The 15605-nt window shown below is 40.5% G+C and overlaps 2 protein-coding genes and 1 long non-coding RNA gene across 11 annotated transcripts in view; 2 read left to right on the top strand and 1 right to left on the bottom strand.

Moving 5' to 3' along the window:
- Positions 1-11317, bottom strand: part of LOC134205109 (FACT complex subunit Ssrp1-like) — a 31289-nt gene extending 19972 nt beyond the window's left edge. For 4 of the 9 annotated variants that reach the window (XM_062680041.1, XM_062680040.1, XM_062680037.1 and 1 more), the window contains exons 1-2: positions 11015-11306; positions 43-2301 (exon numbers count right to left, since the gene is read on the bottom strand). In XM_062680041.1, the coding sequence (XP_062536025.1) occupies positions 43-196 (154 nt within the window). In that variant the 5' untranslated portion in view covers positions 197-2301; positions 11015-11306. Of the gene's footprint in view, positions 1-42; positions 2302-11014 lie in introns of all 9 variants that reach the window. The other 5 variants (XM_062680042.1, XM_062680038.1, XM_062680044.1 and 2 more) reach the window with 5 other exon arrangements.
- On the top strand, positions 8992-9971 carry LOC134206235 (uncharacterized). The gene is made up of 2 exons (XR_009978254.1): positions 8992-9133; positions 9193-9971. It is a non-coding gene; the product is annotated as an uncharacterized LOC134206235 (long non-coding RNA).
- A 460-nt stretch (positions 11318-11777) lies between the features above and the next one.
- On the top strand, positions 11778-12994 carry LOC134206227 (THO complex subunit 3). The gene is made up of 2 exons (XM_062681918.1): positions 11778-12095; positions 12159-12994. Exons 1-2 carry the CDS (start codon positions 11907-11909, stop codon positions 12936-12938), a joined length of 969 nt encoding a protein of 322 aa, XP_062537902.1. The 5' UTR covers positions 11778-11906; the 3' UTR covers positions 12939-12994.
- Positions 12995-15605: the final 2611 nt, after the last annotated feature.

The following is a 15605-nucleotide window of genomic DNA, read 5'->3' as shown; positions in this document are numbered from 1 at the left end:
AAGCAATTTACTATTTGTTTATATTAATATAAAAAAACATACCTTCGAAATCATTAGATGTCAATTTGTACAAATTGTCAGTATACGGAGTTTCTGTTTTAATTCTTTTCATTTTTTTTGTTCTTTTCAAGCAGCTTTTAGAATTGTTTTCCATTGTATAGTCGTCGTCAATATATTCTGCTACGTGCTCTGCCATTATTCACTGTGTAAAACTATCGCGAAAAAGAACACATCGTTTATTACTAGTCGCAGGACTTTACTGCACTCGGAAGCAATCAGTTGTATAACATTGTTTGCATATTCAAGTCTAGTACAATATAACAGTCCAAAATCATTGGAATCTTGGTAAACGTGGAACGGCCTCAATCCTTTAATTTCCTTGCATATAAGCATAAAATGACCATGTGATTTACAAGCTTGTTGTATTTGAAATACATGACTATCCTTGTACGCATAGCTGTTATTTCCTTCCGTTGTGAAGTGAATGTGATTCTCTGTATAAATCTCGTCATACAGTTCTGTTCCTGGAATACGCACAGTTTTGTTGTTTCTTTTGTAGACTTCCGTGAATTGCTCAGGTCTAAAACGTATCTGTTCTTGAAGCCTGTTTCGCACTTGTTCCAACGGGTTTGGAGCACGTTTCGTCATTTTAACCAATTTTTGAAGATAATTTTCGTAGCCAAATGCCGAGAACTCATCCAAGGGTTTACGGAAATGAAGACATTCTTTTGCAATATGTGTTATTACGTGAAAATTGTAAACTAAATATTGTTCACCATAAAGGTGTTTGAAGTCGTTTGCAAATCGTAGCAGGTAGTCCTCAGCTTTTTGATTTTGATTCAAACAGTCTTTCGGGTGGCACAGAATACGATGTGCAGCATTGAGCAGCATAAAGTGTTCATAATACTGATATTTTAAAACTTTCTTGAAAAGCATAGGTCCGGTGTAGATGAGAATCTGGCGAAATTCTGTAGCTTTGAAATGGGCTAGTTCTTCTAAAGGTCTTGGTTTTCTGATAAAATCAGACACCATTTGCTTCCGAATTATGAGTATTCGATTGTTAATTTCATTCTTTTGGTCTCTATTTAAACTATAAGGTTGACCTGTGGTATTAATCCAAAAATTCAGTAAGGCTTTCATTACTCCTTGGCAACTATTGTGCATATAATCAATGGCTGTTTCTGTGATACAGTTGATACCGATTCTGGCAAGAGGTGGTAATCTTGGCTCCCGATGAATTGGATCATTCACATCCAAGAAAGAGGTATCCGTTCTGAGCTCTGCGATGAGGTTGGGGAACACCATTCTATGGTTAATCTTTCGACCTTTTGATACACATTTTGGGCAAGCAAAAAAGCCTGTCGGTGCAATAATGTCATGAATAAAACATTTTGCTTGTGCATCGAATACGAGCGGCCCGATTGAAAATGTTAGCTTAACATCGCACCGTATAATCCCATTTTCAAGGATATCTTTTAGCTCCGTAGAAAACTCTTCTAAAAAATCATCAACACTGTGTGGTTTACCCCGACCATGAAAAACAGCTATAGGCAAAATCGTTGGATATCCGTCAACTCGTGCTAGTATCGGCCAAAACCCGCTTTTTGAGCTCTTTGATATGGGCACACCGTCGATTCCGAATCCGATCCGGAAATGTTGACTCATCTGAACATTAATTTTGGCGATGTCGAAAAGCATATTAAGCATTGGTTTTATGCCAAAATAGAAGAATTTTCCATCACCCATGGTACGAATCGGTGCTTCAAAGGTGTAAGCCTTACTTCTTAATGTTTTAATGGTTTTAGGTAAAAAAGGAAAATGGTTCTGCCGTAAATAGTTCAAAAACTCGTCAGCTGCGACTCCCGATATGTTATACTTCGAGACCCATGATATGTATTTGGTCGCAATATCCGAAATTTCGATAACTTCAGAATTCGTATCTATGTCACTATCAGTCTCATGTTGTTCATTTTCATCTTCTCGAAACATGTTTTCTATAGCTGTATGATCAACAGACAAATATTCTTCAGCAGGTAAACTATCATCTAGTTGGCTGAGTTCTTCTATGCTATCGTCAGCATTGTTAACAATTTGCCGCCTAACTGATTCAGATGAGTGTCCCTCTTGTGGATCAATATTAGATGATGGTAGGTCATGTGCCTCTAGATTGACATTGGCAGCATTTGTTATTCCAAAACTGTTTATTGATTGATTCAGAGCTGGGCCCATAATGTCCATTGAATTGGTAAGGCGTAAAAACTCCCTTCCAGCTCTGCGATGCTCTGTACTCCTTGACATTGTCTGTAAATATAAGCATGGTATGTATGTATAAATGTATGGCTTATGAGCGCGAGTTGCTTGATTTTGAAATGAAGTGCATTTGCATGAAGTGCGCAATCCGAATTAGTGTTGCTTGATTTTGAAACGAGCACGAGTGGTTCTTGCACAAAGTATTCAGTGCGACTTGGTGTTGCATGAATTTGAAACGAGCGCGAGTGGTGCTCGCATAAACTGCTCAGTGCAAATTAGTGTTACTTGATTTTAAAACGAGCGCGAGTGGTTCTTCATAAAGTATTCAGTGTGAATTGGTGTTGCTCGAATTTTTGAAACGAGCGCGAATGGTGCTCGCATAAAGTGCTCAGTGCGAAATAATGTTGCTTGATTTTGAAATGAGCGCGAGTGGTGCTGGCATAAAGTGGTCAATGTGAATAATGTTGCATGTATTTCAAAACGAGCTCGAGTGGTTCTTGCATAAAGTATTCAGTGCGACTTGGTGTTGCTTGTATTTGAAACGAGAGCGAGTGGTGTTTGGATAAAGTGCTCAGTATGAATCAGTGTTACTTGATTTTGTAATGAGTGCGAATTAGTGTTGCTTGATTTTAAAACGAGCGCGAGTGGTTTTTGCACAAAGTATTCAGTGCGACTTGGTGTTGCTTGAATTTGGAACGAGCGCGAGTGGTGCTCGCATAAAGTATTCAGTGCGACTTGGTGTTGCTTGTATTTGAAACGAGCGCGAATGGTGCTCGCATAAAGTGCTCAATGCGAATTAGTGTTGCTTGATTTTTAAACGAGCTCGAGTGGTTCTTGCACAAACTATTCATTGCGACTTGGTGTTGCTTGAATTTGGAACGAGCGCGAGTGGTGCTCGCATAAACTGCTCAGTGCAAATTATTGATACTTGATTTTAAAACGAGCGCGAGTGGTTTTTGCACAAAGTATTCAGTGCGACTTGGTGTTGCTTGAATTTGAAACGAGCGGGAGTGGTGCTCGCATAAAGTACTCAGTGCAAATTAGTGTTACTTGATTTTAAGACGAGCGCGAGTTGTTCTTGCATAAAGTGTTGGTGCTCTCATAAAGGAATGGTGCGCTCATAAAGTGGTCAATGCGAATAATGTTGCTTGATTTTAAAACGAGCGCGAGTGGTTTTAGCAAATAGTATTCGGTGTGACTTGGTGTTGCTTGAATTTTTGAAACGAGCGCGAATGGTGCTCTCATAAAGTGGTCAATGCGAATTAGTATTGCTTGATTTTAAAAGGAGCGCGAGTGGTTTTTGCACAAAGTATTCAGTGCGACTTGGTGTTGCTTGAATTTGGAACGAGCGCGAGTGGTGCTCGCATAAACTGCTCAGTGCAAATTAGTGTTGTTTGATTTTAAGACGAGCGCGAGTTGTTCTTGCATAAAGTGTTGGTGCTCTCATAAAGGAATGGTGCTCTCATAAAGTGGTCAATGCGAATAATGTTGCTTGATTTAAAAACGAGCGCGAGTGGTTTTAGCAAATAGTATTCGGTGTGACTTGGTGTTGCTTGAATTTTTGAAACGAGAGGGAATGGTGCTCTCATAAAGTGGTCAATGCGAATTAGTATTGCTTGATTTTAAAAGGAGCGCGAGTGGTTTTTGCACAAAGTATTCAGTGCAACTTGGTGTTGCTTGAATTTGGAACGAGCGCGAGTGGTGCTCGCATAAACTGCTCAGTGCAAATTAGTGTTGTTTGATTTTAAGACGAGCGCGAGTTGTTCTTGCATAAAGTGTTGGTGCTCTCATAAAGGAATGGTGCTCTCATAAAGTGGTCAATGCGAATAATGTTGCTTGATTTAAAAACGAGCGCGAGTGGTTTTAGCAAATAGTATTCGGTGTGACTTGGTGTTGCTTGAATTTTTGAAACGAGCGCGAATGGTGCTCTCATAAAGTGGTCAATGCGAATTAGTATTGCTTGATTTTAAAAGGAGCGCGAGTGGTTTTTGCACAAAGTATTCAGTGCGACTTGGTGTTGCTTGAATTTGAAACGAGCGCGAGTGGTGCTCGCATAAAGTGCTCAGTGCAAATTAGTGTTGTTTGATTTTAAAACGAGCGCGAGTGGTTCTTGCACAAAGTATTCAGTGCGACTTGGTGTTGCATGAATTTGAAACGAGCACGAGTGGTGCTCGCATAAAGTGCTCAATCCGTTTATGTGTTGCTTGACTCCTGGAAGGATTTCTGGTGGAACTCCTGGAAGGATTCCTGGTGAAACTCCTGGAGAAATTCCTGGCGGAACTCCTGGAGGGATTCCTGGTGAAACTCCTGGAGAAATTCCTGGTGGAACTCCTGTAAGGATTCCTGGTGGAACTCCTGGAAGGATTCCTGGTGGAACTCCTGCAAGGATTCCTGGCGGAACTCCTGCAAGGAGTGTACCAGGAATCCTTACAGGAGTTCCACCAGGAATCCTTTCAGGAGTTACTCCAATAAGGATTCCTGGTGGAACCCTTGGAAGAATTCCTGGTGGAACTTTTGTAAGGATTCCCGGTGGAACTCCTGTAAGGATTCCTGGTGCTACTCCATTAAAGATTCCTGGTGGAACCCTTGGGGAAGAATTTCTGGTGGAACTCCTGGAGGGATTCCTGGTGCAACTCCTGGAGGGATTCCTGGTGGAACTACTGGAGGGATTCCTGGTGGAACTCCTGGAAGAATTCCTGGTCGAACTCCTAGAGGGATTCCTGGTGGAACTTCTGGAGGGATTCCTGGTGGAACTCCTGGAGGGATTCCTGGAGGAACTCCTGAAGAAAATCTAAGAGTAATTCTCGGTGGAATTCCTGGATAAGTTCCCGCTAGAATTCCTGGAGGGATTCTTGGTGGAATTCCTGATGAAAATTCTGGAGATGTTGGAACTTCTGGAGGGATTCCTGGTGGAACTTCTGGAGGAACTCCTGGAGGGATTCCTGGTGGAACTCCTGGAGGGATTCCTGGTGGAACTTCTGGAGGGATTCCTGGAGGAACTCCTGGAGGGATTCCTGGTGCCACTCCTGGAGGGATTCCTGGTGCAACTCCTGGAGGGATTCCTGGTGCAACTCCTGGAGGGATTCCTGGTGGAACTCCTGGAGGGATTCCTGGTGGAACTCCTGGAGGGATTCCTGGTGGAACTCCTGGAGGGATTCCTGGTGGAACTCCTGGAAGGATTCCTGGTGGAACTCCAGTAAAGATTCCTGTGGAACTCCTGGAAGAATTCCTGCTGGAACTCCTGGAGGGATTCCTGCTGGAACTCCTGGAGGAATTCCTGCTGGAACTCCTGGAGGGATTCCTGCTGGAACTCCTGGAGGGATTCCTGCTGGAACTCCTGGGGGGATTCCTGCTGGAACTCCTGGAGGGATTCCTGGTGGAACTCCTGGAGGGATTCCTGGTGGAACTCCTGGAGGGATTCCTGGTGGAACTCCTGGAGGGATTCCTGGTGGAACTCCTGGAGGGATTCCTGGTGGAACTCCTGGAGGGATTCCTGGTGGAACTTCTGGAGGGATTCCTGGTGAAACTCCTGGAGGGATTGCTGGTGGAACTCCTGGAGGGATTCCTGGTGGAACTCTTGGAGGGATTCCTGGTGGAACTCCTGAAGAAAATCTAAGAGTAATTCTCGGTGGAATTCCTGGATAAGTTCCCGCTAGAATTCCTGGAGGGATTCTTGGTGGAATTCCTGATGAAAATTCTGGAGATGTTCCAGGCGAAATTGTTGGGTAAATTCTTGGAAGAATTTCTGGTGGAATTATAGAATTAAATCTTGGTGGTACTCGTGTAGGATTTTTTGTTGGGATTCCTGAAGTTATTCGTGAAAGAATTTATGGAGGAATACCTGGAGCAACTTTAGTTAGTATTCCAGGAGCTTTTGTTGGATTTCCGGAGAAATTCCTTTTGGTACTCTTGAAGTAATCGCCGATGAAATTCTTGGAAGAATTTATTGAGGAATAACTTGAGCGATTTCTGATGGTATTCTTGGAATAATTATCGTTGTAACTGCATGAGGAATTCCCGATATAATCCCCGATGAAATTTCTAGAAATATTTGCAATTAATTTCCCAATGGAGTTCCAGTTGAATCAAGTACGAGACACTGAAGACGGTCTTGAATTCCTCACTTCCGGATTTTTTTTTATATTTATGGAAGTCCTGGTGGAATTCTGAGGAAATATTATTCTCTACAGGTAATATCAGGCGAATTCCTAGAAAATTCATTGGGGAATACATGTAGATTTTTGAAAATTCCTATGGAATACCCAGAGGAATATCTGGTGGAATCAGCATACTTAACTAATTCAGCTCATTTGGCTAGAATTCTTGAATGAAAGTTTTTTTTCGTAAAGCAAAACAACTTACCCCAATTCTGCCTAACAATCTGTTATTTCGATAATTCCCTTCATGTAACTTTAGAAATAGAACAGATTTGCTACACTGTAGTTTGCATATTGCTTAGCATGGCCGTAAGCTGCAAAATGTTGATCAGAGCTATGAATTTGTATCCTATGGGCCAGCTAGCTGGTTTATACATTTGAGGAATCCATGCCAAAACAGTGAACTGAACCACAACCGATTAAATTGGTTTAATTCCGGCAAAGAAAATTTAAATATCCATTTTCCTCCTCGATTTCCGAGTTGTTGAAGCGAAATATGAATAAAAACAAACAACAAAAGTCATCTCGAATTCTTTATGATTACATCCTTCTCATACGCACACCACCTCAAACGCCTTTGTCGTATTCCTGACCGTACGATAGCATTTTGTTCGGATTTTTTTTCGCTAGAAGAAACGCGACTTTCGTCTTCGAAATACGAACACTGAAAAAAAAAAAAAAAATCCGAACAAAATGCTATCGTACGGTCAGGAATACGACAGCCTTCAGAGTAAAATGCGGCTGCGTACTTAATACAAACTTGGTGCTTACCGTTCGAGGTATTAACTTTAATACCGGATTATCCAAAACCCGTATTAAATCGAGTATTATCCTCGTTGGTGCTTACCGCCATGAATGTTTATTTGCAATATCAATCTCGGATGACCTGTGTTGCCAGTATGTAAATTGTAGTCAACACTTTAAATCCTATATAAACCGTAACAGCATATAGATTTATATATTGTCCCTGGCAATATTTCTAATATTTTCCTTATGTTTAGCTCATATATATTTAAATAAAACACGGCTTCTGAAAGATCCCGGATAAAAATGTACAATGGTTGCACAGATTGTATCAACGCTGAGGATACAATACATCAACATATTTCTCTAATGTAACAATACTTGCAATTATTTTTGAAACGTTTTCGTACATAAGATTCATATATTGATAACTTTTGAAACGTTTCTTTACATTGCATATAAACTATATAACAATATTTGCCTCATAGCGCCAAATATGCATTTTTTCCCTTTAAATTGCATTGTTGAACAGTAAACTGCCGTGAATCGCATATCTGTCCCATCTTTGCTGGATTTCCTATTCATATGGGACAAATATGCGATTCACGGCAGTAAAGCTGTCACAACTGAGAAATCAAAAATCGTATTGTTTTGCTATACAAATACAATACAATCCATTGTATTTTGAACAGTTTTGTTCGGATATTTCAACAATATATTAACCATACACTCTATTGTGTGACGAAAAAAATGTATGGAAAAATCTCAGATTTTGTACACTAATAAAAATCCACACATTTTTATTGGCAAAAATCTAAAGAAATTTACAAATAAATTTTATGTGTGCGTTAATAACCACCCGCTATAGGAGAATCCACATAAAGGTTATTAGTTAATAACGATTATGTGTATTTCCACATATTATGCATCTCGAGATAAAATAGAATACTGCGGTTTCCTGCTGGGTGCTTCTCAGGTAATCGCAACGGTCACTAAACACGACAGAGTCAATGAATATCTCACCCACCGTATGCACTTGCTATGATAAACACTCTCCATGGACTCAGTGACTCCGGTTGCCTCTCACTAATACAATCGAACACTGCTTTCATTTCGCGAAAAGCACGTGGTTTTGTTTTGAGCGGGAAAATTCTGTCTATCTTTTAACACGGCGGCTATCTTGACGTTTACCTTCGCAGTCGAGCCTGCGAGTGTAAGACCGCCGCAGCATTCTAGAAAAAGATAAGCGCGACAATATATGCTATGCGAATTCACATAGTCTGATTAATTATTTTAGAGCGTCTTAGGGGAAATGCTACAAGGTTAAAAGACTATTATTCTTCCATTTACTTCCACTATTAACTTTTTTATGTATCAACAAGCAGATACGCATTTCGTTTCCTACTTGGAAACTTCTTCAGTGTTTGTTATCGACTACCTTTAACCTTTTTTCACATAGCCGTTATGTGGAAAATGCTATAGTCAAAATTTATGTGTGCCACACATAATGGATATGATTGGATTTTTGTCAGTGTATAGTTACGATACTTAACAACCCGTACATTCTATTGCGAAAACTTCATTTACATTTGAGTATATGGTTTATAACAATGCATTCTAATGTATTTCTATGGTTTCATTTACAATATAATCTATTACCAATTTAATGTTATTAATAGTATTGTTACAATCAATTGTATTGTTATTCTACTGTATTTTTTATTCGGGATTCTATCTATAAATAACAATTTCTTTTATTAATATTACTTTTAATAATAATAAAAAAAAGACAAAGTTTTTCTTCAATGTAAAACTGGCAGCCTTGTAACAAGAACTGCGATATGTCGAAATGTCAAAATAATGAAAAATAAAAGTCTTGATCGTCTTGATGTTTTGATCTGATATTTAGCTAATGACTTTATTTATAATAATAATTGTAATTTGAAATGTTTCGTGTTATTATTATCACTCCAGTGTGATGGGTAAGTATTTAATTCTCGATGCGATAAAATGTTTGTATACTATATAGTGATATTTACAGTTGTATTGCCTAAGTGCCACGACCGCTGACAAAATTGTGTAAAACAGATTTTTTGGTGACGAGATTTTGCATCGAGAAAAACAGACGGAGAATGGAAGCACTCAGAAGTGCAGTGGTTTTGTGCTACTGGCCAGAAGTCACGGGATCTTATGGACTTGAAGGATATTCGGTACGTTTTGTGGGATCACACGAAAACTTGAGCAAAACAAAACGAATGAACTTTTGTTGGCTACTCCAGGAGCAGGAGAAAGACTAGCACTTGGAGCTACTCAGCAGAGCAAAACCCCGGGCTGCACGGAATAGCTAGAAGAATCACAACAAAACAACGAAACCTAAAGTACCTACTGCCTGCTGGTTTCAGTAATGCAAACGGATGGACAATTATTTCGACACGGATGCGCGTGAAGTTCTGACGTTAGGCTAAATCCTCGGTTAAATCATGAAGCCGGCACAATCACAGGTGCCAGTAAGCACTGCAGCAAGCAACATTTCGGGTTCCTTGAAGATAGTTTCAATGCAAATAGAAATACGGTGGTTCGAAAGCAAGCAAACTGAGTGATGACGAAAACGTTCTGATTAATGAAGACGGACATCTCATGGATGCGCACTAATTATAATCACATATGTATATGTTAAAATCATTAACCAGATCAGGCGGAGTATAATAAAAAGGCGAGAATCACCATCGACGACTAGGTGACGTATAACTTGCATTATTTGTCGTTATGAACAGATTATAGTAAAATAAATGTAATGAAATTCGTAATTCGAATAATGTACATCCATATGTGTTTTTTATTGCCCTTCTGTATGAGAAAAATGATTAACAAATTATTGATTGAACGATTAATGTGGGTTTAAAGAGTTAGAACGAGTATACTGCCGTTATACGCATAACTGTCCCATGTATATAGGGAATCCCAGCAAACATGGGACAAGTATGCGTATGACGGCAGTATAGGTACTTGTCAATTGTTGCTTACCAATCGTTATTGACTACAACTAGGCTGTATAGTAATTCTATAAATAGATTTAACTATTGAATTTCTAGTGCCAACTTAGAGTAAATATGCTCTTGAAATGTATGGTGCATTGGATTGTGCATTAAAAAAGCATTGTAGTTGAATATAATGTCAATAATAATTTCTCATGGCTTCAATGCTCATAAAGAGCATGTATGCTTGAGTTATGCTAATATTAAGCTTTCAAGCCGCTTAAATGCCAATATAAAGCCATTAACATGCAATGGCTTAATGCTTACGGTTACTTGGGTATTCAGTGCGACTTGGTGTTGCTTGAATTTGAAACGAGCGCGAGTGGTGCTCGCATAAAGTGTTTAGTGCAAATTAGTGTTACTTGATTTTAAAACGAGCGCGAGTGGTTCTTGCATAAAGTGTTCAGTGCAAATTAGTGTTGTTTGATTTTAAAACGAGCGCGAGTGGTGCTTGCACAAAGTATTCAGTGCGACTTGGTGTTGCTTGAATTTGGAACGAGCGCGAGTGGTTGATTGTTGAATGGCAGAAAATGGAGATGTATTTTATTTCTTTAAAATACTATTATTATAAATGGTATTCACATAACTGGCACAAAACATTTTTTAGGTAAGGGGCCATCCACAAAGTACGTTACGCTCCTAGGGGAGGGGGTTACGAGCAGCGTGACGACTCCTGCAAAGAATTTTAAGGTTGGACACAACACGTGTGACGAATGGGGGAGGGGGGGTTGAAAATCGCCAATTTTTGCGTGACGTACTTTATGGATCTTCCCTAATATCATTCTGTTTCAAGTGTACTTTACATAATAAAAATGGTTAGAATCTTACCTGTATTGGACCTAAGAGATCGACGAAGAGGATGATTATTGTTTTCAGCAGTATACACTAATGTTCAATTTTCAATGGTCATACCCGGGTTCGCAAGATCGTCGGATTGGACAGACACACGGCAATCGTTAATTAAACTGGGATTAAACTGAGATTTTTCCAAGGATTTTTCTCCTTTACTTCCTTTCCGATCCGAAACACGCAAGTGAAAGGAAAAAAGATGGCGACAATCGAAGCGCGAAAAAACTGGACTAAACCGATTCAACTGCAGTTTCGACGACGTTTCGACGAGTGCACCGGTAGATACACACACAATTGTAAATAGCCGAAAGTACTATTATACGGGCCCAAGTATAAATGAATCTTGACTAAGACGGTTTGCGTCTTTTCGAGGTAGATTCCTGTTCGCTTTTAGACATCCTTCCATGCGGGCTGTCGTGGAGCCGCAGCTGCAGGGTCAAAGCTGTCATATGAAAAGGCCTATAAGGGTTGCTGACGTTCAATCACCTTTCTCTTTCAAGCGCATAGAAAGGATGTGGTTTGTTTTCATCGGGAAACGTTTCCCGATGAAAACAAACCCTATCCTTCCTAGGCGCTTGAAAGAGAGAGGTGATTGAACATCAGCAACCTCTATTGTTTATATACATTAATGCTGTCCAATGAGCAGCTCGAAGTAGCTCGAAGTTGTTCCTGTCACGCTCATGCCCGTTTGTTGACAAAAAAGAACGAGCAGGACGGGAACAACTTAGAGCTACTTCGAGTTGCTCATTGGACAGCACTATTGTTTGCCCCTAACATTTTTAAAAGGTTAAAGAAAAATAATATTTGATACAAATTAAGCTGCTTTTTTTGAAAATTGTGAGAATTAGGCAACAACATTGTTATCGGCATTATGGTAGCTACGAAATCTAACGTCGAAGAACTCCAAGAGTACTTTAAAACGCACAACAAAACTCGCGAAGCGACTAAAGCGCATACTGCCAAAGTGCATTCAGTTGGATGGAACTGCGATGGACGCCGGTTAGCTTCTGGTTCCTTCGACAAATCAGTAGTCATTTTCACGCTTGACCGAGAACGATTGGTAAGTACAGTTTTATATTGAATTCGCAATTTAAAATATTGTACTTTTATTTTCTATTCGTAGAACAAGGAAAGCACATATCGAGGACACACCGGTTCGGTAGACCAATTATGTTGGCATGCTTCGCTTCCGGATCTCCTAAGTACGGCAAGCGGTGACAAAACAGTGAGGATCTGGGATGCTCGGATTGGCAAATGTGCAACGATTATCAACACGAAAGGCGAGAATATCAACATTACTTGGTCCCCGGACGGCAACACAATTGCTGTTGGGAACAAGGAGGACCTGGTAACATTCATCGATGCACGGATGTATAAGATCCTGGCTGAGGAACAGTTCTCATTCGAGGTGAACGAGATCGCGTGGAGCAATGGCAGTGATTTGTTTTTTCTCACAAATGGCCAGGGATGTGTGCATATCTTGAACTACCCGGATCTAAACTTGCAGCAGGTTCTGAAAGCACATCCAAGCACTTGCATTTGTATAGAATTTGATCCGACAGGAAAGTATTTTGCTACGGGATCAGCGGATGCTTTAGTTTCCCTGTGGGATGCCGAGGAACTTGCCTGCTTGCGGGTGTTTTCTCGGTTGGATTGGCCAGTCCGGACGATTTCTTTTAGTCACGATGGGAGACTGTTGGCCTCTGCGAGTGAGGATCTCATCATCGACATTGGAGATACTGAAACCGGAGAGAAAGTTGCGGACATCTCGGTTGATGCGGCCACGTTTACCGTTGCATGGCATCCTAAGCAGTACATGTTAGCTTATGCGTGCGACGATAAAGATGCCAACGATCGTCGTCGGGATGCCGGAAGTTTGAAGGTATGGGGTTTCACAGAGTGAATTTCTGCGATAAATAACCACAAATTAATTTACCATAAATTTAATTAGAACTAGGACCTTCCTCTTCGCGTTCATTTTCTTCATAAAGAGAACTCCACATATGAATCTAGTTATTTACTTATGGATCCTGTACACCTCCGGTGGTGCAAAGGGCTGACAAGAAAGATCTCCATCTTGAGCGTTGTCCAGCTATCGCTTTAACCTGTAGCCAGGTTAGATTTCGATCGACTTCTTTTATTTCTTTATTGAGGCTTCGCCGCCATGAGCCTCTGGGTCTGCCTCTGCGGCGATGTAAAGTAAAGGGACTCTTGGATTGCATTGACCTGCTCCAAAATGATGCAGAGCGTGACACTATAGTCCACACAGGATCTTCCGGGACGGAATCCGGCCTGCTACCGCCGGAGAGTCCCTTATAACAAGTTTTATTTCTAGACAAGGCAGAATCGGGCTGAAAGTCTCGTTAAAAAGCTAAAAAAAAAGTATTATTTCACAGGTTGCAAAGCATAGTTTATCATTATTGAATTTGATAACAATTGACCGTTACGTTTAAAAGTTATGAAGAAAATGGTATCAAACGATATAAGCGTCATTTAAGGTTGGTGTCATGGCTAAAAGCAAGAAAGGCAGTCACTATACTCGGTGAGTTGAGCTGTTTTTTTATGTTTGACCTTTCTCATACAAGTTCTACCAGCAGGCTTTAATTTCATTCCAATGGCGGAATTTGTATAGGAGGCTCAGATACCCATTATGTGCTTATTTTGTTACCTAGGCGAACGCATTGGAAATGGGGGGCAGCGAACGCGCTCCACTTTGTTGTGTTGTTGCTTTCGTATTATACTATCGACAGACATAATATGATTTCTGTACAGTGATACACGTACCATGTTGTACGCGTACAGCAGCAGGATGATACATATTTTTTTACCATTCGCTGCGTTACTATAGTATTAACTGCGTTACATATAGATTTTTCTTACAAAATAGTAAAAATTTATTTTCCATTTTTACATGACCTGTAAATATGTTAATTAAATAAATATGTCATTAAAATCCGGCCTTCTGCTGATTATTTGAAACATTTTTATCGTTGTTCAATACACACTTGGTGAATTTTTGATTGATGTAAAGAAACACTACTATCTGTAAAATTGCTAAAAAGTTAATTTGTCGTTATCAACATTATTTTACCAATATCTACAGCTTTTTTATGATTATTGGGATGGACAAAAAACGCAAAATCCCTATTTACGCCCAAAAAAAATCCCTATAAAAAACGGTCATCCAATCGTGGAAACTCTTCGATATGAAAATGTTTCTTAACTAGTCTACCTGGCATTGTCCGTTGTCTTACAAAATAATAGATATATATATATATATATCTAAGTATTTATTTCAATCAAAGTTAATTGCCTATTTCAGGGGATTAAACCACCCGACTTGGACATTCATTTACAATGCTGTGAAAACTCATATGTGAATATGTACGTTATGTGGAAGATATTGATTTGGAAAATGTATTGGAGGTAACCACTTTCCCTTCGATGAGACTCGAACCCATGACCGTACAGTAACTAAGATACGAAGGACCTCCGTCGGCCTTCGCAACCTAGTGGTTGCCCTCTCCCGCCCATGGTGTCTGTGGTGCACCATCAAATTTTGCACCTTCTAACCTTCATCGAATTGTTTCAACAACAAAAAGGAATATTGGACACATCTTTATGGTTCCATTAGACTGGAAATATAATCAATTTTGAGTACAAATAGTGAAACAATGCAATGAATCTTATCAAATCTTATTTAACCGAACGAGCACAATCAGTTTTAAACGATGGGATGTATTCCAGCTATATTGCAATATCTTCTGGTGTCCCTCAGGGTTCAATTCTGGGGCCAATTCTTTTCTCGATGTATATTAACGATCTTCCAGAGGTCCTAAAATATTGTAAATTACACATTTTCGCTGACGATTTCATTCATTTATTTAGTTTACATCTAAACAGATAACACTGAATCAACAATTTGACGCCACAATACACGGTTCGAGGCTGCATCTCTCCATCCTCGGATACGCCCCACGCTCGCCAAGTCGTTTTGCACCTGGTCTGCCCATCTCGCTCGCAGCGCTCCACGCCGTCTCGTACCTGCCGGATCGGAAGCGAACACCATCTTTGCAGGGTTGCTGTCCGGCATTCAGACAACATGTCCTGCCCATCGTACCCTTCCGGCTTTAGCTACCTTCTGGATACTGGGTTCGCCGTAGAGCTGGGCGAGCTCGTGGTTCATTCTTCGCCGCCACACACCGTCTTCTTGCATACCGTCAATGATGGTCCTGAGCACTCGTCTCTCGAATACTCCGAGTGCTTGCAAGTCCTCATCGAGCATTGTCCATGTTTCATGTCCGTAGAGGATAACCGGTCTTATAAGCGTCTTGTACATGACACATTTTGTGCGGTGGCGAATCTTTTTCGACCGCAGTTTCTTCTGGAGCCCGTAGTAGGCCCGACTTCCACAGATGATGCGCCTTCGTATTTCACGACTGACATTGTTATCAGCCGTTAGCAAGGATCCGAGGTAGACGAATTCCTCGACCACCTCGAAGGTAAGCTTCCCAGGCGGGCCCTGTCGCGCTCGGTTCCACCCACAAGCATGTACTTTGTCTTTGACGCA

Source organism: Armigeres subalbatus, chromosome 1 (genome assembly GCF_024139115.2).
Source record: "Armigeres subalbatus isolate Guangzhou_Male chromosome 1, GZ_Asu_2, whole genome shotgun sequence".
NCBI lineage: Eukaryota > Metazoa > Arthropoda > Insecta > Diptera > Culicidae > Armigeres > Armigeres subalbatus.
Note: the sequence above shows the minus strand (reverse complement) of the source record. Positions and strands in the feature narration are given on the sequence as shown.